Below are 26,680 nucleotides of genomic sequence, written 5' to 3' on the forward strand. Positions count from 1 at the left end.
TGATTTCCAGTTTTCCCACTCCAGAAAACAAATATGACCCTTCTTTCAGTTTAACGGTCAACCCTAATTGCTGTTGAAGCCTCGCTTGGAGAAATTGCAGAGAATATCACCTTACAGGAGCCAAGAGGATAGACGAAAACTAATCAAAGCCCATTTCGAACTTTCAATTTTGGGGGCCTTCACCATAAAAAAAAGCCCTTTTCAATTGAACTTTTCCTTCTGTTTTTTCTTTTCCCTTTTTTTTTCCCAGATAATTCCACCCTTTTTCTTCTTTCTCCAGAAAATTCGCGCTTTTTACTTGATAAAATTTGGATCAGCGTCACTAGTTTGGATCCTGCCTTTATCTTGGCTCGAAATTGTTTTTCGAGTTACGATGAAATCGAGGCTTTTCAATTTTTGGTTTTTGTTGATTCTGCTGGCCTGGATTCGATCTCCCAGTCCTGTTCGAGCTTCAGGATCTGAGGCTTACGTGACTCTTCTCTACGGCGATGAGTTTCTGCTCGGTGTTCGTGTTCTCGGAAAATCGATCCGTGACACCGGATCGACCAAGGACATGGTTGTTCTTGTTTCTGATGGCGTTTCGGATTATGCTAAGAAGCTCCTCCAGGTAACCGTGTATATAGTCTGTGTTTGGTTACTGACAAAACCGAGGAAAATTATAGAAATAGGATGAAAATTCCGAATCTTACAAGTCTCTTAGTTTTTAAAAGCGAGGGATAAGCTTAGCTCTACTGAAGATTAATAGTTTTATTAGACTTCCTTTTTGATAGGCAATACTTGTATTACAAATCATAATTTTCATTTCCTCTTTTCCTATGTTCTCTGAGCTAATGATCGTTACCCTTTGTTTGGTTGCTGAAAGAACTAAGCAAAAGAACTGAGCTATGGTGCTTTTTTGTATCATATTTTCTTAACAGAAAAGGGAAAAAAAAAGTGCAAATTAAAAAATAAAGTTTACTTTTTATTTTCCATGATTTTTCTTAAATTCTCAACTTAATAGTTGTATTAGTTTCATTTGGGAGGACGCTGTTGTTTCCTTGGACCTTAAACGACGGAAAGTCTAAATCTTAATTTAATTTCTTTTCTTTCCATTAATTTTACCACCAACCACAATGGGTGACCTCCACATGGTCGCTGAAATAATCAGGAAAATGAGAATAAAATTCTGAATCTCTTGGTTTTGATGAAGATTAAAGAACTCAACTAAGTCAAGTACTTGCGGATTGAGAGTAGAAGATTTTGTTTCCTTGTATCCTACATACAAGGTTTTTCATTTTGTTTTATTTTTCTTCTCCCACATTATCTAAGCTAGCAGGTAGAGACAGTTGAATGTTTGACTACTGCTGCTATTTTACTGTGATTGTTTTTACTTATCTAATATTCTTTGGGGATCGGTTCTGGTGAATATTGTGTACAGGCTGATGGTTGGATTGTGGAGCTTATTAGTTTACTGGCAAACCCTAATCAAGTGCGGCCAAAGAGATTTTGGGGTGTCTACACAAAGCTAAAAATATTTAACATGACCAACTACAAGAAAGGTAATTAATTTTTTCTTACCCTCTCTTTTTCAATGCTGAGAAAAAGGAGTAAAAAAAAAAAAATGTTGAATCTTGTTTAATTTTCTGTATTCCAAAATTGGGGACAATTGACAGGTAACTTACTGAGTAGCTGTCTTAGACTCAGTTCAGTGTTTTTATTTGAGGTCTCTTTATATTTTCACACTTCCTCTCCTGCCAGATGGAGCCTATTGATGATCACAATTTGAATTTTCTTCTTGTTAATTTTTTTTTTTATGTTATTAATCAATGTGGCATGTCTTTTGGCAGATTGATTAGTGTATCTAGAAGAACAGTTTTATTTAGTGATTATTGTTATTATTTTGCAGTTGTATATCTTGATGCTGATACTATTGTTGTTAAAAGTATTGAGGATCTCTTTAAATGCGGGAAATTCTGTGCTAATTTGAAGCATTCTGAGAGGCTGAATTCAGGGGTCATGGTAGTGGAACCGTCTGAAACAGTCTTCAATGATATGATGAGCAAAGTTAAGACTTTGCCGTCTTACACTGGAGGTAAGGTGTTTTTTAGAAATGTTATGAATACTCCTTATTTCCTTTATTGTTAACTATTTTTGAGGTTTAATTTCATCTAGGCATAATTATTATAGTTCATTTTGTGTTTTTTCATTTGGTAAAGAAATTAGGCTTCCTCATTATAGAATAATTATCAATCCATTGTTAACTAATTTCAGAAGGCATCCGAAGGAAGTTTTAGGATTCATTTGTATTGGAAAGTAAAATTTGTTCAACCCTATACAACAATAAAACAGTGTTGATACATTTGACACGGCCTCTTAACATAATGAAGATGTAGGTGGTAATTCCAGGAATACTTTTTGATAGACATACATAAAAATGTCTGCATGGTACAAAATGTTAAAAAACAGAACATACTAATTATTTAAGTTAAGATATAGTGGTGGGATGACAGTTTGGTCGCTTGCTTTTCACCTAACTTGCCCAAATTCTCACTTTACCATGGTTGAGCACAGTTCTTGGTTTCAGCTATCTAGTTGCAACAACATAATTTCTGTGTATTTTTGCTGATGCTGACATCTTGAAAGGGAGCTGTAAATTTTAACCAATAGTATTTCTGGTTCTTCACTCACAGTCTCTCTCTCTCTCTCTCTCTCTCTCTCTCTCTAAAATTATTTTATGCTAACAGGAGATCAGGGCTTTCTGAATTCATACTACACTGGATTTGCCAGTGCACATGTTTTTGACCCAGATTTATCACCTGAAGAGCGGAATGCTAGACCAGTTCCGAAAATGGAACGGCTGTCCACGCTATACAATGCTGATGTTGGTCTTTACATGCTTGCTAACAAGGTACTAAACCCAAACTTTTAACAGAAAGTATTAGCTATTTAGTGATGATGTGAACATTTTAAATGTTTCTCAGCTCATATTATTTAATGATGTCTTTTTGGCACCTTGTTGCACCTGCAGTGTAATGGCTAGTACCAGATGCATTAGACTGTTAAGTAAGACATTAATAAATTCTCTTTGAAGTTAAGCTTGGTTTTGAACCATGAAAATATTTTTGTTTATGTAATTGTTGTCTCACAATCATTGACAGGCCAGATCTTGGATGAGAAAACCATCTTTTATTGGAAAATATTAAAAATTGGTAAGAAGGATGAGGGAACTGTGTGGGAGTCTGGGAAAAATAATAGAATAATAGAATGAAATCTTAATACAGAATTTGTCCCAACATCATAAAGGGAGAAAGGAGGTGCCATATGAATTCCAGTCCTGGGATCATCTTGGCTTAGTTATGGGCTTCCTGTTCAGATCTCTAGAAATCTGGTTAAGCTTCACACTTGATCTTTTATTCAGGCCAATAACACCCCTCATACAATTCAGATAGTTCCAAGAACCCCAAGAATAGGAGATGACACCAGAAGGGTGACCTTCCATTAAGCAATTTGAGAAAATTATGCTTGGAGCTTCTCTAAAAGCCCTTGGCAGCAACAAATCCCACTCCAAGAGGAATGGAAAACTTAAAAAGAGTGGAATCTGTGCTGTCTCACCCAACTCCTTACACCCAGATCCTCCTATCTTCAGATGACTCGGAGTAGCCAGTACATGGTCATCAAAGTCAACAATGATCTGGCATTCCATGTCAGGGGCTGGTGGATGGGGTTTGTTGGGGTTGGATCTCCATTTCGTAGGGCTTCTCAGAGCTCCACCTCTACTGGAGCAAACTAATCCGTCGAACTACAATCAATGGGAAATTGGTTGACTCTATAATAAGTGAACTCTGATAAAAAGGCAATGGTAAATGGAGCCTGTAATGACTTAAGAAGTGGATACTTTTCCCATCCCCTCAAACCCCAGGCTCTTCCCTTCAAACCCCAATAGTTCCTTTCAATCCAAACAATCAACAAACGACAAAGTGGCTGTGAAGGTATAGATAAGAGAAGCCTTTGCCTCTCATCACTCTTAAAAGTCTCCAAAGGAACTGCTATGGACTTTAACTCTCTGGGAGCTGCTCGCACATTCCCACAGTACGAAGGATATCCTGCCTTATATGGTAGTAACATGACAACAAAGGAAAAAAATGAAGGTCTACCATTGTCCTTATAGAGAACATGTGGTCATGTCTTAGCTCTTTGTTAAGTTTTTTTCTTTCTTACTTTTTTGCTCTTTGATGGGAAACAAACCATTTCATTCTATTAATTATTAAAGATGAAAAATGATGAGACAGCATTCCATAGTGTACGAAATTTGATCAAACTAGAAAAACATCTCCAAAAAAGAGAAGCTATACATGCTGCATAACTGAGGAAGATCAGAAAACAACCCAACAACAAACCAAACAATCACTAATTACTAATGAAGGAGACAAGAATCTGCAGCAAATGACACAAAAATTTTACTCCTATATTTTCTAAAAGATCCGCCGCTTGGTTGGCTAAATGAGGAGCCTAGAAAATGAACATCCTAACTCTAGTGATGTGAGATCTGAAGGCTTAGAGTGGCTGAGCTCCTTGCAAGTTGCAGTTGGGTCCCTTTGTTATGCTTTCCAGCTATGGTGGGAGGTGAAACCAGGTCTGTCGGAAGTGGTTCCGATGATCAGAAATGAGAAGGGTAAGGAGCGGGAGGTTAGGGATGACGGAGAAGGAGATTCATGTGCTGGATTCAAAATGGTGAGGGAACAGATGCATGGGGAACCTGCAAAAGTGGCTGAGCCGTGCAAAGTAGGTGAAGGAGGCTGTAGAAAGAAAGCTCAGCCCTCTGGTATTATGTCGGAAACAGTAACAGAGGCTGACGGGACAACAGGAGGCCAGTTTTCAGCTTGGGGGAAAAGCTCTTGCTTTGGGCCTGGAGGAAATCTGCCGTTGGGCCAGCAAAGAGAATCGGGCTGGGAAAGAGAGCCCGCTATGGAGGGCCAAGTGATTGATGATTTAAAAAAATCAGAGGAGATGGGCCGGCCCAATTCGGAGCCTTCTAAAGGCCTGGTGGGGGTGGGACGACCCATTCTAAGGAACTTAAAAGGAGTTAGGGCTTCCGATGGGCGTCTCAGTGTCGGCGGAGAGCAGGAGGGGGATTTGTTTGGTTCCCAGCTAGGGTCACTCCGTCCGGCCGTTAATCTCTCAGAAATCACTGACGAGGCGTTGTTGGAGGAGGCTTCTAGGTATTCTGATCAAATCTCTCATCCTTTGTTTTCTTTGGGGAAGCGGGAAATCTCTCTTTTTTCTACTCCTTCTGGGTGGGACGAGGAAGGTGTTGTCATGGCTAGGGTTTCCGACCGGGGAAAAGTTTCAGAAGCTGAAGGGGGAGCTGCTATGGGCCCGTTAAGGATGATATTGGCGGATGGAAGGGAGGCCGAGGTCTCGGATTTGGCGGGTAGGGAATCTGGGACTTCCGAGGAGGCTTCAGAGGGGGTTTTGGAAAGGGTCTCCCAAGAGGATGAGGAGGAGAGGGTTGAAGAGGGGGAACTGTGTTGGCATTCTAGTAGCTTGGCTAAATTTAGCCGCTATCTAGGAATGCCGACGGAGGGCTGCGAAGGGGAAATCTTGTTTTTGCTTAAAAGAATGAAAGAGAGGAAGCTTCAAAAAGGAAAGTTGGATGGTAGAAAAAGGAGGAAATTAAAGTCGTCAAAATTTGAAAGAGAATTGAGAAAGTTGGAATGGACAGTGAACTATATTGGAGGAGGAGGAGAAGGGGGGGGGGGAGTATGAGCAGGACTAAATGAAGCTCCGTATGCTTACCTGGAATGTAAGAGGGGCCAATAATTGCGACAAGAGGAAGGTGACCAAAGCTTTGATAAAGAAAAATAGGGTGGATCTGGTTTGCCTACAGGAAACCAAGATTTAGGATATGTCAACGGGCATTGTTCGTAGTTTAGGAGTGGGTAGATTCCTTGAATGGGGAGTTGTAGATTCAAGGGGTGGGGGAGTATGAGCAGGACTAAATGAAGCTCCATATGCTTACCTGGAATGTAAGAGGGGCCAATAATTGCGACAAGAGGAAGGTGATCAAAGCTTTGATAAAGAAAAATAGGGTGGATCTGGTTTGCCTACAGGAAATCAAGATTTAGGAAATGTCAACGGGCATTGTTCGTAGTTTAGGAGTGGGTAGATTCCTTGAATGGGGAGTTGTAGATTCAAGGAGTGCAGCTGGAGGAATAGTGGTGTTTTGGGATAACAAGGTGTTGGAGTTGGTTGACCTGCAAAAAGGATTATTCTCTATTTCGTGCACTTTTAAGAGCAGCGAGGATGGTTTTATATGGACGTTTACAGGGGTTTATGGGCCAACTTTGAGGAGGAAGAGGGAGAGTTTTTGGGAGGAGTTGGGGGCCATTAAGGGGCTTTGGAATGGGCCGTGGTGTGTTGCAGGGGATTTTAATGCCATTCTAAGTCCAGAAGAGCGCAGTAGAGGAGGGAGCTTGAATTCAATCATGAGAAGGTTCTCAGAAGTTATAGAAGACCTAGAGTTAAAGGATCTGCCCATGGTTGGGGGACCTTTTACTTAGACTGGAGGGGCGAATAACCAGTCTTTTTCAAGGCTGGATCGCTTTTTGGTTAATGAGGGGTGGGATAGTCACTTTAGAGATGCGAGGCAGTTTGTTCTACCAAGACCCGTGTCCAATCACTTTCCGCTTCTTATGGACGGAGGGGGCCTGAGAAGAGGCTCTACCCCGTTTAGATTTGAGAAAATGTGGTTGAAAGTGGAAGGTGTAAAGGACCTATTGAAGTATTGGTGGGAGGAAGGCAGCTTCAGTGGATCCCCAAGTTTTATCTTGGCCGAAAAACTAAAATTTCTGAAGGCTAAGCTGAAGGAGTGGAACATAAACACCTTTGGAAGGGTTGAATATAGAAAGAATATGGCTTTGGAGCAGATGGAGTATTGGGATGCAAAGGAGAAAATCAGCAGACTGTCGTTGGAAGAGCTGGAAGCTAGAAATGAAGCGAGGGAAGGATATAAAAAATGGGTCTTACTTGAAGAAATCATGTGGAGGCAAAAATCTAGAGAAGTGTGGCTGAAAGAGGGGGATAAAAATACCAGTTTCTTCCACAAGATGGCCAACGCTCACAGGAGGAGGAATAACGTGGACAAAATTAAGATTAATGAAGCCTGGCTTATGGAGGAGAATGATATTAGGGAAGGGATTGCCAATGCTTTTAAGATGTTGTTGTCTAACCCGGGCGAATGGCGCCCTTCTGTTTCCGGGCTGTAGTTTGAGACGTTGGAGTCTCTGGACGCTAGTGCATTGGAGACTCCTTTTACGGAGGAGGTCTTCGACGCTCTATTGGGCTGTAATGGGGATAAAGCCCTGGGGCCAGATGGATTCTCTATGGCCTTTTAGCAATTTGCTTGGGATTTCGTGAAGGCTAATGTGATGTGTTTTTTCAAGGAATTCTACGAAAATGGTAAATTTGTTAAAAGCCTAAACGCAACCTTTATGGTCTTAATTTTAAAAAAAAGCAGGGGTTGAAGCGTTAGGGGATTTTAAGCCTAGAAGCTTGGTGGGAAGCTTGTACAAGTGGCTGGCCAAGGTCTTAGCCAATAGGCTAAAAAAGGTGGTTGGAAAGGTGGTCTCCAAGGCTCAAGGGGCGTTTGTGGAAGGTAGACAAATCCTAGATGCAGTGTTGATAGCTAATGAAACCATTGATTCGGTCCTTAAGAACAATGAGAGTGGCATTTTGTGTAAACTGGATATAGAGAAGGCGTATGATAAAGTGGACTGGAATTTTATTCTCACAGTTATGCAGAAAATAGGTTTTGGGGAGAAATGGATCAGGTGGATTAAGTGGTGCATATCCACTGCAAGTTTCTCCGTGTTGGTCAATGGAACCCCTACGGGCTTCTTCCAAAGCTCCAGGGGTTTGAGACAGGGCGATCCCCTTTCCCCCTACCTCTTTGTCATAGCTATGGAGGTCTTTAGTGCTTTCCTCAAAAGGGCCATAGAGGGAGATTTCTTATCAGGTTATGGGGTGAAGGGTCGGAGTGAAGAAGGGGTCCTAATTTCCCACTTGTTGTTTGCTGATGATACATTGGTGTTTTGTAAACCTTCACATGATTAGTTGACTTATCTCAGTTGGCTACTTATGTGGTTTGAGGCTGCTTCAGGATTGAGAATAAATTTGGAAAAAAGTGAACTCATTCCAATAGGGAGGGTAGAGAATATGGATGATCTTGCTTGGGAATTTGGTTGTAGTCTGGGTAGTCTTCCAACCACCTATTTGGGGATGCCCTTGGGTGCTCCTTTTAAGTCAGTTACAGTTTGGGATGGTGTGGGAGAGCGCTTCCGAAGAAGGTTAGCCATGTGGAAGAGACAATATTTTTCCAAGGGTGGAAGGGCGACTCTTATTCGAAGCACGTTATCGAATTTACCCATCTATCTAATGTCATTGTTGTGTTTACCAAAGCTCAGTTAGACGAAGATTAGAGAAAATCCAAAGGGACTTCCTTTGGGGTGGGGGCAATTTGGAGCGAAAGCCTCATTTAGTAAGATGGGAGTTGGTGTATTTAAGTAAGTCAAAAGGAGGATTGGGGGTCAAATGCCTTTCCCTTCTCAACAAGGCACTTCTTGCTAAATGGAATTGGCGTTTCGCAAATGAGAGAGAGGCCTTATGGAATCAAGTGATTAGAGGGAAGTATGAAGAAGATAGAGGGGGTTGGTGCTCTCGGGAAGTGAGAGAGGCTCATGGTATGGGTTTGTGGAAAGGAATAAGGATAGATTGGAAGTTGGTGAGCGATAGGTTGGCTTTCATAGTTGGTAATGGGAGAAGGGTGAGTTTTTGGAGGGATAGATGGTGTGGGGATTCTCCTCTATGTATGTCCTTTCCTTCTCTTTTTACTTTGACTATTGAGAAGGAAGCGTGGATATTTAGGACCCCTTGGCTGAGGGGGGTTGGAACCCCTGTTTTTTAAGAGCGTTCAATGATTGGGAGGTAGAGGAGACGAAAAGATTTTTGGAGAGGTTTCAGGGTAAGAGAGTTATTGAGGATGTGGAGGATATGGTGTCCTGGACTGAAACCAAGAGTGGTAAATTCTCGGTTAAGTCTCTCTATGTAGCCCTTGAAGCGGGTGGTTCATCTTTGTTTCCTTCAAGCTTTATTTGGAATGTGAATGTGCAGCCCAAGATTAGTTTCTTTGCATGGGAGGCTACGTGGGGCAAAGCCTTAACCTTGAATATGATCCAGAAAAGAGGATGGGCTTTGACAAATAGATGTTTTATGTGTCTTGAGAAAGAGGAGAACATAAACCATCTTCTTCTTCATTGTTCAAGAACAAGGGTGTTATGGGATCTACTTTTTACTTTATTTGGGGTGTCTTGGGTCTTGCCTTCTAAAGTTAGAGAGACCCTTCTAAGTTGGAATGGTTTTTTCCTGGGCAAAAAACGTAAGAAGGCGTGGAGAGCTGCTCTTCTTCACATTTTCTGGACGGTTTGGAAGGCGAGGAATAGATTGACTTTCAAGGATGAATCCTTGTCAATTCGGAGATTGAAACACTCTTTTATTCTTACTTTTTGGGCTGAGGCTAAGTTGTTCATAGATGATTGCCCTCTAACTATACCTAATTTTATTGATTGGTTGGGTTCTAAGTAGGTTTGTGGTATTGGGTTTTCTTTGTCTTTTGGCCTTGTTGAAGGCGGGTGTATAGGTATTGTATACTTTGAGTCGCTTTTTTAGCGTCTCTTTTATTTATGAAATCTTATTTACTTATCAAAAAAAAAAAAAAAAAAACATCCTAACTCCAGTGATATAAAAAAAAATGGAAAAGCTATACATCAATCCTCTAGAGCCTCTTTCCTTCTTTGTTACCCATGAAATAACAACAGTGGAATCTCTATCTACTATAAGATTGAATATGCTTAAAACTTTGACCTGGCCAAGGTCCTTTGGAAGAGCTAGAATTTCCGCTTCAACAGTGAAACTCTCAGTTGTAAGTTTAGAATAGGCTTTTTATCACTGTATGCAATGATCTCTGAGCCTCTCCAAATCCTTAGTTATCTTGGGATATTCAAAGGACATCTATCAAAGTTTAACTTGACATAACCCTTGGGTGGCAGTGATCATTCAAGGAGAGTCTTCTCAACCAACCTCTTGGACCTGCACACAAGGTTCCAATCTAATAATAAAAGGCTCAAGGGAGTGCCTGTGAAGGCTTCACTAGTCAAGGTCACTTAGTCCTCTCATTATCAATAAAAGAAATTCAATCTGTAAATTTTCAATATCATTTGGATAACCTTTTATTACTGTGTTTGAAAAAGTCACTGCTGTGAAACTTTTGATAGTTTGAACAACTTTGTTATCTAGTCACCAGCTTCACGCAAGTGTTAAATGTATGCTGACAATTTTTCTAGAGTCCAACTCATCACAGATTACTAAATCCTTATAGTCCGACTTCTAGTTTGCCTACAGGGTCCCTTTTTTTTTTTTTTCCATTAATCTCTATTTAGGACTTTGGTTAAATCACTGGACCATTAATTAATGCATAGGCCTAGGTATCAAATGAGAGCTTGTTCTACCATGGGAAAAATTATGGGATTTCTTGAGATCCTCAATAGAGATAAAAGAAGAAGCCACTTAACTAATGGTGCTGTCATCAATGACAAGAAGCAGTATCATGAACCAAATCTGCTCTTCATACATGGAAGTCCAAGTAAGCTAGTAGTGAGGAAATGTTTGTCAGGTAAATGAGCATTTAGATTTTCCTCAAATGTACTTGTATTTAGAAGAATCAAGGTAAGTCACAGCTAAAAATGGTAATAAGTTGGTGATGATGTTTGATAAGAATGCTGTTCATTTCATTTTGCAAAAATTCCTTGCTCCCCCCAACACACACATGCAAAATGCCCTTTCCATAATAGTAAATACTGTTTTCTGTTGTTGGTTCAAATAATTATTTCAAAGCCAGAAAAAGGCAAGCTGACGAATGAAAATTTCTTTTGATGGGAAAAGGACTAGGAGTTATATTTTTTCTTATGGGAGGCAAAGCAAGGTTCCTGCTTTTTCTCTTCCTACTTGAGCTCCATTTATTTTTCACCTTGTGGTGAATTGGTTCTATGTTTGAGTAAAATCCTTTGTGAGCTTTGATATAACAGATTTATCTGCTTGGGCTTTATGTGTGTATATAGTCCTAGGCTTGGTTGTGAATCATACACTGATAATGATTTTCTTGGTACATAAGGTGTGATGCTCTCTCGTGATCCTAATGTGTGTTTAAATGAATAAGTTAAAACATAAGACCATACTTTTGTTAGCAAGACGTCTTTGCTGTAACTGGTTACCTTTATGACTGGTAATGCTACGTGGACTCAGGCACAAATGTTGGTTGTTGGTGTGTATCTATGTGTCAGATATGTTCAATTTCCAGATCTTAGGACATTGGATTCAACTAAATAGTCTAATTTTCCTTTTCTTTTTTACTTTCTAGGCCCAAATTAAGTATATAACTAACATAAAATCTCAAACATGAGAGGTTACTTGAAATGGGATAGAAGCTTGTTCTTACTCCTTGTTGGACATTCTTGCTGGATACAATTATCGATAGGCATGTCTACACGTATACCAAACCCAAACCCTTGTTCTGTTTTGTGAGCATGGGTACTTCACATACTTTGAATTGTTCATCATTGATGATTGAGTGTCATTTTAAACCCTGATGAATTAGGCAAGTTGTTGCAGTTCCTTTGAGTTAAGACAGCAATGAAACTGCCTAAACCTAACCCTTGTTATATTTGTCTGTTGTGTGGGTTCTTTGAAATTATGGGGTCTTTGTAAGAGATCAGCAATGAGACCTTGTAGTTCCATATTAGAAATGTGACCTTATTTATTAAAAAGGATTTTTATTTTAAATGGTTGCTAGAAATATGATTTGATAAAAGGCTTTTCAATTTTTGAGGTTCTGTAGGATTACATCAGTCATTTCTGTCTGGTTGTCATAAAGTCTGCTCATGGGGTTTCATCTGAGTACTAAAGTGAATAATGCAGAACTTTTAAATGGAACATGTAGAACTTGTTTAGATCCATTATATTCCTATTCCTGAAAAATGCAAGATTTCCTATCAAGTGTAGTCACCTTTGAGTTCTGAAGATTATTGTAGGATACTTTAAATTAACAGCTTAATTGATACATTGTAATGGGCCGTCTGCCTTCCCAGTTCCTTTTGTCATGGTGATTGCTACTCACTTTATGGTGAAATTATATATCATTCATTTCCTACTTCATTGAAAGTTTATAACTTTCAATCACTGTTTGCCTTTTTAACCTGTGGTGCCTTTCTTCTCTGTTTGTTTACTGGCTGTGTCAAATGATCTGAACCTTCTCTAATTTTTTGATAGGTAAAGAAAGGTATGTATGGATTAATATGATAAAAAGTACACAAAATACAAATACATCTAGGAGGGGCACCAAAATGAAAGGCCTTGAAAGGGAAGACACAAAAAAACCACCCTTAACTCTCAACAGGTCCCCACGCAATCTATAAAATCAATTGAGTCTTCTCTTATGTACATACTAATCCAAGCTGAAAGATTACAAAGAAAAGATATTTTAACTTTTGGTCAGTGAGTTCCTTGTTTTCAAAAGCTCTTCAATTTCATTCCTCCCAAATTGTCCAAAAAATACAAAGAGGAGCGGCTTTCTACAAAAGAGTCATGCCAACTTGATAGAGTATCTTTCACCAAAGAAGGAATCCCCCAAACTACACTGAATAAGGAGAACAACAATTGCCATAGAATTCTTGCTTTGATGCAATGAATGATCAATAGTCTACACCTCTAGTTTACAAAGGAAACATCCATTCGCTAGTAGTCACCCTCTTTTCTAAAGCCGATCTAAAATCAAAACTTTTTTCCAAGTGTCTTCCCAAGCAAAAAAGTTCACCTTGGAAAGGACCCATGAATTCCAAATAATGTTCATTGGAAAGGGGATTCTTTTTAGTTTTCTTCTCTCCTAATCAACTTCACAAGCAAAGTCAAGAAAAAAGACTCAACAAGGTCCAACTCTCAATCGTTAAAGTTCCTAGAGAAGCATAGCTTCCAATGGTTCCCCGCTCATACATCTTCCTGTATATCTATCACTCAAGCTTCTGTTGACAAAGCCAACTCATACTAGGAGGGAAAGGAATTACATAAGGATTCCTCATTGCACCATCTATCCATCCAAAATTTCACCCTTCTATCATTATCCATTTCAAGAGAGGTTCTATTAAAGAAAAAATCCAACCCCTTATAGATTTCCAAACACCAACTCCATAACCATCTCTCGCTTTGCTAGGATGCTAACCCGCTTCTTCCTTCATGTACATCCCCTCTATAATTTGCTTCCAAAAAACTTTCCCTTCAGAAACAAATCTTCAACTCCACTTGCCAAGGAGGGCCCCATTTAGAAAAGAGAGACTTCTAATGCCCAGACTCCCTTTTTCTTATCCGAGCAAACAACCGCTTAACTAACCAAAGATATTTTTTCTCCAAATTCTCACCTTCCCAAAGGATATATGTCTAATCTTAGTTTGACCTTTCTAGGGATTACAATTAAGAACGTGTAAAGGATTGGTACGCTGGATAAAGCACTTCTAATTAACGTAAGCCTCTCCCCTTTAAAAATATATTGTTTTTTCCATGTTTACGAAACCTCTCTTCCATTGCATCCCAAACTACTGCTGATTTGAACCTTCTATATGCATGTTGTAGAAGAATCCAAAATAATTCAAAGTGACTGGATCTGATTAGTTAGGAATTCTCTTATTCATTTTATTTCTTTTATTATTTGAATCAGGTTGTTATTATTTGGATCAGGTTTAGATCATGTTGTTCTAGGATTTGAAAAATCCTCCAAATTGTTAGGGTTGTTTATTTTTTAGTTTCCTAGAATAAAGGATATGGTTGGATAACCTAGTCTATACATCAGGATGTAATCCTTTTATTTTCTGATATGATAATTAAGCAAGCAGTGTTTTGTATGTTCTTTTTCACTTCCAATTACATGGTATCAGAGCCGGATTGCTGTTGAAATAGAACTATGGCAGGAGCAAGCAAGGGTGACGGTTTTGGAGTTTTGACAAAAACTTCTCAATCGACCCTAAAATTGCTCCCATTGCTTTTTTTGAGAGCTCCTCCTTACAAATAACAACCCACAAACTTAATGGAAAGAATTTTCTTCAATGGTCTTAGTCTGTTCAAATGGTTATTCAAGGAAGAGAAAGAATTGGTTACATCAATGGAGTTGCAAAAAAACCGAAAGAGAATGATCTAACTTATCATACATGGGATGCTTAAATTCAATGGTGATGGCTTGGCTTGTTAACTCAATGGAGGAACATATTAGGCAATCTTGCCTCTATTATTCAACCGCGAAGGAGCTGTGGGATGCCTTGAACCGGTCATACTTGGATGTTGAAAATTTTGCTCAAATGTTTGAGCTAAGGAACAAGGCTCAAATACTTTAATGGCTTATCAAGATTGTGGCAAGAACTGGATCTGTCCAGTAATGAAGAATAGAGCTGTTTAGATGATGCTGCAAATTACCCAAAGCTGATTAATAAAGAAAGAATTTATGATTTCTTGGCCAGACTTTATAAGGAGTTAGATGAGGTGCAGGGACCTCTACTTGGAATCAAACCGCTTCTGACAATTGAAGAAATCTTCGCTGAAGTAAGAAGAGAAGAAAATCGGAACGTGTCATGCTTAGAGGAAAATCTCCAAACATAATAGAAAATTCGGCATTAGTCGTAGGAAGATTCAAGAATTCAAACAGAGGAGAACCATGCAATAATCGAAGAGGAAATATTTGGTGTGATCATTGTAAGAAATTGAATCATAACAAAGAAAATTGTTGGCGTTTGCATGGTAAACCGAACTGGAGAGACAACAAAGGAAATAGGCGTGATCCTCAAGGATTCCAGACAATGACAGACACTACAATGACATCTCAAAGGCAAGGAGATAATAAAGCAGCCTTAACCTCATAAAAGAAGAAATCAAACAGCTATACAAGTTGTTAACTCCTGCAAAATCCACTGGAACTTCTCTGTTAGCTCAGAAAGTTAAATTCTTGACAGCCCTTAGTAGTGTCAGTGAGAAATAAGAACCCTGGGTCATAGACTCAGGGGCTTCTGACCACATGACAGGTTTTGCAAGTTTTTTCTCCTCTTATGCACCTAGTTCTGGTACTTGGAAAGTAAGAATGGCTGATGGATCCCTTTCAACAGTTGCAGGGACTGGTACCATAAAAATTAGCCCAAATATTGTTCTAAAAAATGTTCTTTATGTCCCAAAATTGTCTTGCAACCTTCTCTGTGTCAGTAAGATAACAAGCGATCTCAATTGTACAGCACAATTCTCACAATCAGCTTGTGTTTTCCAGGACCTGATATTGGGGAGGAGGATTGACAATGCTAGGGAACATGAGGGACTATAATACTTCACAAATGATGTCTCTGTGAATAAATAGGTTCTAACAACCAGTTGTGAATCTACTTCATTGTCTAGGGAAAGGGAAATGATGTTGTGGCATCTTAGACTAGGCCGCCCTTGTTTTTCTTATCTCAAAAATTTGTTTCCTTCTTTGTTCAAAAATAAAATTGATTTTCAACGTGAAATCTGTCAGATGGCTAAAAACCATCGATATATATATTTTTTTTTGTGTCACATGCAAATAAAGTCTCAAAGCCTTTTGCATTAATTCATAGTGACGTTTGGGGGCCACCCTATGTAAAAACTCTCTAAAAAAAAGAAAACGATTGTTTATTACCTTTATTGATGACCATACACGGGTTTGTCGGGTTTATCTTTTGAAAGAAAAAATTGAAGCTACACAAATCTTTGAAAATTTCTTTTCCATGGTTAAAAATCAATTTCAAACATTTGTACAAGTTCTTTGTTCAGATAACATAAGGGAATATTTTATTTCTATACTTGGCAATTTTCTTTTAAAACAAGGGATTATACATCAAAGTTCATGCACCAATACATTCCAACAAAACCATGTTGCAAAATGGAAAAATCGTCATCTTGTAGAAGTTGCTTGTGCCTTTATGTTCACCCATAATGTCCCTACATTTTTTTTGGGACGATGCCATTCTCGCAGCATGTTATCTAATAAATTGTGTACCCACCAGAGTCCTCCAGCATCAAACTCCTCTAAACACACTTCTTAAATCCTATCCAGAAATTTGTTTCTTCAGCACCTTACCACTATGAGTTTTTGGATGTATCTCGTTTGTTCAAAACCATAGCAAGCTTGACCCTAGAGTCCATAAATGCATCCTCTTAGGATATTCTGCAACTCAAAAAGGGTACATATGCTATTTTCCTGAAAAAAGAAAATATTTTGTCTCTCTTGATGTCACACTTTTTGAGAACCAATCATTCTACGCTAAAAATTCACTTCACAGGGAGAATTTGAATGAAGGAAATTTTATGGAACTTTCTTTGCCATCTCTAATGATATTCTTAGATACTTGTATACCAAAAAACAACATTCTGACTAAATCTTTAGACAATGAAAGTGGACACACACAACAGCAACCTGAACTATGTATTTATTCACAAAGAAACATTCCAAAAGGGGTAGAAAACCTTGTCAACCTTCAGCAAGAACAAGAATTTGAACCGAACTCAGGTACTTTACCTCAAGAGCCAAATCTCACTCTTGAAATTAATGATTTGGATATACCTATAGCTCTACAAAAAGGAGTTAGATCTTGTACACAATATCCCATTTCTAACTTTGTGAGATATGACCATTTACCATCTTCTGTTTGAGCTCTTGTCACTAATCTTTCAGGTGTGGAGCAAAGTCTGTTCATGAAGCCCTGAAAATTCCAGAGTGGAAAAAGGTGGTTGTAGAAGAAATGCAAGCTCTTGAAAAGAAAAGAACATGGAACCTAGTACAAAACCCAGAAGGAAAGATTCCAATAGGATGTAAATGGGGTTTCATAGTAAAGTACAAAGCTGATGGGTCTATCGAGCGTTATAAGGCGAGACTAGTGGCAAAAGGATTAACCCAAACATATGAGATTGACTACTAGGAGACTTTTGCTCCAGTTGCAAAGTTAAAAACATTGAGAGTTCTACTATCCTTGCCTGCTAGTTTGATTGGCAACTCCAACAATTAGATGTAAAAAAAACATTCCTCCATGGAGATTTAGAGGAACAAGTCTACATGGACTTACCACCTGGTTTCGATGAAGCTAGAAGAAATGGGACAATGTAAACTAAGGAAGTCTCTGTATGGATCAAAACAGTCTCTTAGAGCATGGTTTGACAGGGTTGCTAGAGCTATTCGACAACAGGGGTATAAACAAGCTCAATCTAATCACACTTTATTTTACAGACATAAGGATGGTAAAATCACTATTCTAATTATCTATGTTGATAACATAATATTGACTGGAGTTGATCAAGAAGAAATGAAGAAATTAAAGGAAATTTTAGCAAAATAGTTTGAGATAAAAGATTTGGGATTCTTGAGATACTTCCTAGGTATGGAGGCAGCCAAAAGTAAGAAGGGTATATCAATTTCACAAAGGAAGTATACACTAGATCTCTTCAAGGAAATAGGAATGATGGGATGTAGACCAGTTGAAACTCTGATGGATCCAAAGCTAAAGCTAAGAGAACAATTGGATGACAACCCAGTAGATAAAGGAAGATATCAACGCCTAGTAGGAAAGCTCATTTATCTTTCCCATACTATACCTGATAGTGCTTTTGCAGTAAGTGAGTTAGTCAGTTTATGGATACGCCACAAGAAGAGCACATGAATGTTGTATATAGAATCTTGAAATACCTAAAAGGAACTCCATGGAAATGATTATTCTTCAAAAGAAATGAAGTTAAGAGTATAGAAGCATTCATAGTCGCAAATTGGGCAGGATCTATCAATGATAGAAGATCAACTTTTGGATATTGTACATTTGTTTGGGGAAACTTAGTGACATGAAGAACCAAAGAGCAATCGGGTGTTGCTAGGAGTAGTGCAAAAGTAGAATTTAGAGAAGTGACACAAGGGATTTGTGAGCTACTTTGGTTGAAGCTACTATTAGAAGAGCTAAAGATAGCACATGATCAACCAATGAAGAATTATTGTGAGAATAAAGTGACCATAAACATTTCCCATGATCCTATTCATCATGATTGAACTAAACATGTTGAAGTAGATAATACTTTATCAAAGAAAAAAGAGAGAACATAATTATTTGCATATATGTTCCTACAATCGAGCAAGTTGATGATTCGCTAACCAAGGGTCTTGCAAAAGCTACCTTAGAAAAATTAGGAGACAAGTTGGATCTGATTGATATTTTTAGACTAGCTTGAGGGGGGAGTGTAGAAGAATCCGGAATAATTCAAATTAACTGGATCTGATTAGGTAGGAATTGTTTTATTTATTTTATTTCTTTTATTATTTGAATCAGGTTGTTATTATTTGGGTCAGGTTGTTAGATCTAGTTGTTTTAGGATTTGAACAATCCTCCAGATTGTTAGGGTTGGTTATTTTTTAGTTTCCTAGAATAAAGGACATGGTTGGATAGGCTAGTCTATATATATATATATATTTTGTTCTGACATGATAATTAAGCAAACAGTGTTATTTACATTCTTTTTCACTTCCGGTTACACATGTTCCTAAAATTATTTTCAGCCTTACCCTTATTCACTAGCTCAGGCAGGACTACATATAAATCGTTTAAATGACCTCAAGAAAACAAGGGTGTCCTTGCTATAAATATGATTAAGGCATGGTGGTTCAACCTGACTAAAGGTACACCCAAGTATTACTCAGATCTAACCATGATGAAAGGGTCCAGATGCTAGGATGACTCTTTTAATTCCTTGTTACGCTAGCTGCTATTGATTTTTCCTTTTTTCTTGTTCTTTTTCATATCATCAGTGGATTTATGTTTTCATGATGGGACTCCACTTGAAAGATATTTACCTGTTCGATGATTTTTTTTAAGAAGAAACTACCTTTGCAACTAATGGAACACTAGAACTGTGAAAACATGCAAAAGCCCAATGTCACTCCTGAGTCTGTTTATGGTAAAAAAAAATGGAATCTTCAATAATGTGTATATTATAAAGATGTGTGCTATTTTTGTGCTTTTCATGAAAAAGCCTGCTGTATGTCAAGAAATCCTTAGTAGAAGGACTGAGGCCTGCATGCTTCTGATTGTTTTAAATCTGCCAATTGGAAAAAAAATTCTCATGTGTTTATGTGTGGTAAATGCAGTGGATGGTAGATGAAGAAAAACTCCGTGTTATTCACTACACACTTGGCCCCCTTAAACCATGGGATTGGTGGACGTCTTGGCTTCTAAAACCTGTTGATGTCTGGCAGGTATCTATTCTAGACTGCTTTGTTCTCACCCATTCAATTTGCTTCTCTTTAATGAAACAGGGATAGAGAGAGAAGGGAGGGGAAAGGGTGAAAGAGACTTTTTTAGGGTTGGAGGGAGGTTTTTAAAATCTTGGTGGAGTTGCATCATCGATACCAAATGTAGTGTGGAGCTTATGGGGAAATATATTGTTTCATGCAGTGAATGAGCATTTAGTCACTGATTTAATGCTCAATTCTATGATGTAACACTGTTTTCTAATGCTTCAGAATGTCAGGGAACAGCTTGAGGGATCTCTTCCTGGAACTGAAGGGGGCAGAAATCCTAATGATACAATTCTAGTCAAATTTCTTTTCCTGATTCCATTGCTTGCTCTTCTTTTCTGTTACTATAGGTCTTTTCTTCAGGTTAGTAGTTCCATCTTTTTTCTTGGAAACTAAGCAAATAGATATTTTTGTGTTGATTCTAAAAGGCATCTTTATTTTTTTTCAGACACGAGAGTTCTTTGGTTCATTTTGCAGAACAACATTGTGTGATCCTCTTAGACACCTTTATTATAAATTCAGATCTGGTGGTGCACTTCCTTATTCTAGTGTTTCTTCCTCATCCACCATTAATTCTAATCAACAGGTTAGTTTTTTTTCTTCTGTGTAGTTCATGGGGTATGTGTAATTATTTAAATTTATTTTTACTTTTCTTTCTCTTCATCGGCTTCTTGATAAAATGCAAATGTCCCTTGGGCATACAATTGCAAAAGTGACACTTGACCATCTCCCTTTTCCCATCCAATAACTTAGGTTGGAGATGGATTTGAAGATTTGGGGAAACAGATTTGGGTTTCATCCTCCTGATTCAAATTTTTTGAAAGAGATATTAAGAAAATATAAAGGTCTAGGGTTGTAAGAAAACCATGGAGCAAGAATTAGGAGGGGGAGAGTGGGGGTGGGGTCCCATTCCAATTTCTTCCTCCAGGATTGAATTTGGAATAATTTCTTCTCCCCACCATTTAAAATCCATGGACTAAAACTCTTTAAGCTTTTCATAGACTTTCCTAGATTAAAAAAAATCTTTGTTTTCTAAACTGCATTCCAGTAATTTGAACTTGGGGTTGATGTCTAAATCTTCTTCCCTGAAATGCTCATACTCAAATGCAACCTTATTGTTCTCTTGTATTGGCTGTTGGGTTTACATACTTCTGTTAATTTAAACTTAAATTTTAGTCTTTATATTCATTAAAACCCCTGCTTGTGATGTTAAACAGTTCTCTAATGGTGCACAGTCTAAGGTTCCGGTTTATTTGGGCGGAATTTCTGTTGTCATATGTTTTATGGTTGCTGTGGTCTCTCTCGCACTTGCACTTTCAGTTGTCCCCCGGCAAGTGATGCCATGGACTGGTTTGCTCCTGATGTATGAGTGGGCATTCACAAGCTTCTTTCTGTTATTTGGAGGTTATCTCCATTTGATTTATCAATGGGGAAAGATGACTGCAAGTCAAGCAGGATCCTTCGCTTCTCGGCCCGTGTCTGCTGATTATGATTCTGGCAAAGGTTGATTGATTTGAAATAATAGTTCTAATTTGCATGATTATGCATGAATTAACCTTATTAATTTCCTTTTATAACATTCAATGGTTTTTTTAATGTGCTATAGGTCATCAGCGACAGGTGTCTTCTTGTGATGCTGCTACATGGTATTATGGGTTAGGAATGGCATTTCTAGCAGTTGCTGCTCCCTCTTTGCCATGTGTTTTTGGTGTCACTGCTCTATTTTTGAGGTAATTTGTTTGATGTATTTTTGTGTTGTGATGTCAGTATCATTGTTGCAATTTTGGTGGCTTCTCATTTAAAATCTTCTTGTGTGCCAAGAGCTGCAGATTGCACCATTGTTTACTTTATGTATACTTGTGCTCATGACCATTGTGGTAGTTAAACATTAAGCTGGTGTTTGTTTTTTGTTTGAAATCTGAATAGACCTGAATTCAACTTAAATCTGAACAGAATTGAACGCCATTAAGTGTGTCTGAATGCTATTAAGTGTTAAGTTTGTTTTTATTCATGTTTGAATGCTCAATGCTTTTTTTACATGTTAAAACATTTATAAAATTGGTTATTGTATGCTGCCTTCTTTTAATTTGAAACCTACTAATTGAAAAAAATAATAATGTAACGTATTTCCAGTTATCCCAAAATGTTAGAATTTATTACCACAATGAAAATTTTATAATGATCAATTATGTAATTAGTTAGAAAATTAGTAGTTGGATAATAATAAATTATGTAATTATGTTTGGTTGATAAGAAAATCTTAGAAAGGTTTCTAAGTTAACAGTTGTTTCTCTTAGGTGTATCTTCAGATTTATTGATTTGTATTGAATGTGTTTCATTATTGAGATTAATTTATTAATCTTTGGATTTTTAATTTATGAAAGAGTATTAATTACAATTATTTATTCTAGTGGATGTTTAGATGAATGTGAATTATATTTTGGAATTCTATCTAAAAATGTCATTAGAATTGATGATAGTTTATTTTGGTTTTATTATACAATAAGAGGTTGAATTTTGGAAATTCGTTGTAAATTCATTTTTAACCAAAATTTTATGAGTTTTAGTGTTTTTGTTTTCATTTTTCAATGATGAATCTATAAAATTTATAAAAATTAATTTCATTGGGAATTGGATGAATTATGAGGCAAAAATGGCAATTGCATGTGGTAGAATTTTGGTTTCGATTTTGGAATTTTGTGAATTTATTTTAGATATATTTCTTATCAAAATTAAATGATTTTTATGTTTTGGATTTTTTTTTTTTTTTTGAGTAACAATTCATTGAAATGAGTTTTGAATCTAAATTTTCTTGAGAATTAAGAGAAAAAATGGACAAACAAAACTCATTTCATTCATGTTTGATTTTTTGTTGATGACAACTTGGCTAATTTATAGTAATCTAAATTGCACAAAATTGAGGTGGTTTATATATATATATATATATATATATATATATAATATATATATATATATATATTTCAAGACAAGTTATGCTAAATTTTTAAAAATGGATTTGATTTTACTTTATATGAGAAATTAAGTTTAAGGGGTTGTTGGTGTGCATTGTGTGTTTTTTTTTTATTTTTATTTTTTATAAAAGAACATAAACTCTTAAAGTAAGTTGCTTTGATCTATTTAGACTTAATTAAATTAAGGCCTATTTAAATCTAAGAGAAAAAAACAAATGGTACCTAAGTAACAAAATTAAAAGTTGAAAGAAGAAAGGAGAATAAGTGACTTTCTCCATTAAGATAAAAGTTAAAAAATTTTACTTTTTCCCTTTACACAAAATTTTCTTCTAAAAACGTCTTAAGTCTTAAAAGCAAATTGCTTTAAGACTTAAGTTAGAAAACACAAACAAACAAATGAACAACACCTTAATGATTTGAGAACTTTATGTTGTGATTTTGGACCATCAAAGCAATTGTTGTTATCATATTACTTATTGGGTTGGAGTTCACTCTGTGCTATTGTTTAATATGTAAGAAATTAGTAATTGATCCAAGGGTTTTCCTTTCATGTAAGTTTTAAAATAACATGATTTTTATGCTCTGTTCACTACTGGAAAGGTGTTGACATGAATTAAATGTAAGAGGATGTTACACAATTTATTTCTCTTGCATTACTTTCTTGATGAATTAATGCCATTACCCATTTTTGAAATCTTACAAGTTTATAATTCATTGTGTTTTGGTATTGCCTCACAAAATAGTGGAAGTAAGATTCTCTTGTGTGTGTATATATATATTTTCCTTCACTTAACAATCCATTTGGGTAGGAGGTAGTCTCAATATTAGTCCTTCATATTCGAGCATAACATCCTCAAGGATGCACTAGCACTAAAATTCTAACTTCTTTCATTTTCAGAACCCATGTAACATGAAAATTATAAATGTTAAGTTTGTGATCAAAGTAAAATATAACACTTGCCAACTTTTGAATCTAATGTCAGTTCAAGGGTGTTTTCCTAGTACATTTTAGTTTCGGGGTGATAATGCAAATTATTAATTGTAAGGAACAATTGCCTAGGCTGCCAAGTGTGTAGTTCCATTTTTGTCCTTTCTTAATGTATTTTTTGGGGGGTGGGTGCATGAATATTTTTCCGAGTCCTTTCTAGGTTTTGAAATACCACTATTCAATGTCATAATTATTTTTTTCCTAACTAATATCTCTTTTTTTTTATTCTTTTTTCTTTTTTCCTTTTAGCTAACTCTTATACTTATTCAATTGTCTATTATATCATGCATTCATAGTAAATTCAGCTTGTCTTATAATAATTAATAGTCACTAATCATGCTTTCCTGATGAGGATGGATCTCCAATATCTATTCAAGCAATGGAAAGAAATTAAAAAAAGCCTAAATTATTCTATCAAGGTTATATAGGTAATTTTTCAGCATTTTATGTTTTCTTATGTCCTAATTAGTTAGTAGTCGATTGAGTTTAATTTAGAATTTGGAAAGTTTTAAAAATTCAAGTTTTTAAACTTTCTATTTCCTAAATTAATGTGATTTTTTTGAAGTTTCTAGTTGTTTTTTTTTTTATAATCTAGAAGTCTTCTTTATTGGGAACTCTGAAAGTAAATTCTTAATTCTTAAATGAAAATTTTTAGTTTCTTCTAATCTTTTTAGAAGATTTAATAGTTCTAGGAAAGAATAAGAGTTCTAATCTGCTGCTACAAAGGTTAGGTTTCAGGATTAGCTCAATTGGTAAAAGGTTGGGGAGGGTTTGTGAGAGATTCTAGGTTCAAGTTCCAATAGGGAGAAAAATTTACCTATTAAAAAAGGTGCCATATTTTTTATTCTTCATTCCTCTTCTTACATCCTAAATCCCAAAAAGTGAAGCTCTACCCTACTTATTTGATTGTGGACAACTATCCTAGAATTGTCCTACATCACTTCTACCAGTTTATTCTTGATGCATCTTTTTACTACTACTTTTATTCTATTCGTTGTGAAAGAATTGCCATTTTTTATTTTACCTTGTGATAACCTCTTTAACTCCAAAACTCTTGCATATGCAGGAGTTCATTCCTCTTATGAAGAAAATGCTGTTAATACCATTTCCTGCTTCCTCACTGCCAAAAATTAAAAACTTTTATCCACTGTTAATGAAAAATAAAAAGAGAAAAAGGAAAAAAGACAAATCAAGATAGTTTTATGTGTGATAGCATGTTTAAAAGCATGTCTACATTTATCTCACAGGAACTGTATTGTAATGGAAATATCCTTTTCCTAGATTTTTTTTGTCAGTGAGTTGTCCATGCTCTGTTGTCATATATGTACATATGTCTCCACTGAATTTTTCTAAATTATTATGTATGAAACATACTAGATATAAGCATATAAATGACCCATATGCATTACAAGTTACAAGTTATAACTAACAAGAACCATAAATTTAAATCTAATGTCCTACAGTTAACATACCCACATTTGAATGTAGTTCGGCTTGAATGGTTTGATATGCCATTGTCCCATATTTTGAACGCTTGGTTTTCCTTCTCTTTTTACTTTGTCTTTTAAGATGCGTTGGATTTATATTGTTTCTTGGAAAAATATCCTCCTCAATGGTATAATGTGAAGGAAAGCAATAGAAGTGCATTTTGCCTCTATAGTTTTGATGACTGGTTTATTTAAGTAGTAATGCACTTAATCTTTCCACTGTCTTTTTAAGCTTGGAAATGAGTATGTCAAATGGAATTTATGCGCTCTTTATTTTTTCTTCTTTTCTTTTTGGGTTTGTAACTGACCCTGCAGATTTATAATTGGGAAAGTGCATGGTGGTCTTTACAGGTTAGGTTTGATAGCTGTTGGAGCCTTAATATTGGCATCTTTCATGACTTACGCTGCAGAGCATCTTGCAATTAGGTCATTCGTGAAAGGCCTTGAAGATCGAGACACTCCACGGTCAAGAAGTGTATGTTTTTTATGTTAATGATCTAACGGACAAGTGGCTGTTTCTTTCAATCTTAATTTACTTCAAATTCATTTCCTTAACTTCGTTTATTGCCCTATGTGTTATTTGTAAAATATTGCTAGGGATTTTGAGTTTGGAAATGTTATTTCCACGGGGTTTCCGTGTAATCTCCTTTGGGAATCAATTGGTGATGATCTTAATATTTGTATGAGCATTCCCGAGCCCCTCCGATCAATGAGAAAAAGAAATAGATGTGTTCTTGATAATTTTCATTTCACCGTAATAAAATGTTCATATTGTAATACTCGACAATTTGGGTACACATTAGGTTACAATATTGAATTTTATTTTATTTTTCCAACTAGTTAGAAAATTTAGTCAAAAGTAGGTAGTCAAAAGACGTGTTGAAAATTAATTGGATGTTAAAAGGTTGAAATTAGGTCTAAATATAAGGTTTGAATTCTTGCCGTGTTAGCCTTTGGAAGAATTGGAATAAGAATTATAGTTGACATATTTGAATTGGTTAAATTGAGAAAATTGTAGGAAGAAATTTAGTGGATTCAATATTTTTTGGGTATGCTAAACTGATGAAATTAAGTCTTAGAATATCATTTAAATTTTTTTCGGTAAATAAATATTGGTAAAATTAGTGGATTAAAGGTTCCTATGAATTTCAACTTTGGGGATGTTAAAGATTTATGAACGCTTAAGACATTTTTTGAGATTTATGTATGCTTGGACATTTTCTTTAAAATATGGTATTTGAAGAAAAAAATTGATTGATCTATTTATTTTTTATAGTTTATGGCAATGTTTTCAGAATTGAATCGGTCATTGAATCAGAACAGTTGCTGATTCACGGTTCACTGGTCGAATCGACAATCAAACCATGGTTGAATCAGCGACGTTATAAATATATAATTTATAAATTATTAAAATTTAAAATAATTATAAAAATAAAAATAAAAATTTATATATTATTTAATGTTGTAAAATAAGGATAAATGCAATGCAAATGAAGTAGTAGAGATAAAATATATCTTACTTTAACAATATATATAATGGGAAGAAGGAATCAGAGAAGATAGTTAAGAGAATGAAAGACAGAGAGAATGAGAGAAAGTAAGAAATTTCTTTCTTGCTTAGGGGATACATATTACAAGGGATGGGAAACCCTTTTATAGGCTTTCCAATTGGCTTCCATTAATATTCCCATTAATGAATATTAATGGAACTCATAAATAACATTAATGGTTTCCATTAACAAGTATTAATGGAAGTTATAAATAATACTTAATTAACATTTATTATAATTAATGTGGTGACATTCATTACTTCAATTATAACACTCCTCTT

The 26,680-nt window shown here is 36.2% G+C and overlaps 1 protein-coding gene across 1 annotated transcript; it reads left to right on the plus strand.

The window, feature by feature from the left end:
- LOC117930774 (inositol phosphorylceramide glucuronosyltransferase 1) lies at positions 1 to 25,590 on the plus strand. Its single transcript, XM_034851485.1, has 10 exons — positions 1 to 607; positions 1,418 to 1,538; positions 1,886 to 2,071; positions 2,724 to 2,887; positions 19,253 to 19,360; positions 19,628 to 19,765; positions 19,851 to 19,988; positions 20,620 to 20,905; positions 21,009 to 21,132; positions 25,201 to 25,590. The coding sequence occupies exons 1-10, from the start codon at positions 374 to 376 to the stop codon at positions 25,340 to 25,342; spliced, it is 1,641 nt and encodes a 546-aa protein (XP_034707376.1). The 5' UTR covers positions 1 to 373; the 3' UTR covers positions 25,343 to 25,590.
- Positions 25,591 to 26,680: the final 1,090 nt, after the last annotated feature.

Source organism: Vitis riparia, chromosome 14 (assembly GCF_004353265.1).
Source record: "Vitis riparia cultivar Riparia Gloire de Montpellier isolate 1030 chromosome 14, EGFV_Vit.rip_1.0, whole genome shotgun sequence".
Classification (NCBI taxonomy): domain Eukaryota; kingdom Viridiplantae; phylum Streptophyta; class Magnoliopsida; order Vitales; family Vitaceae; genus Vitis; species Vitis riparia.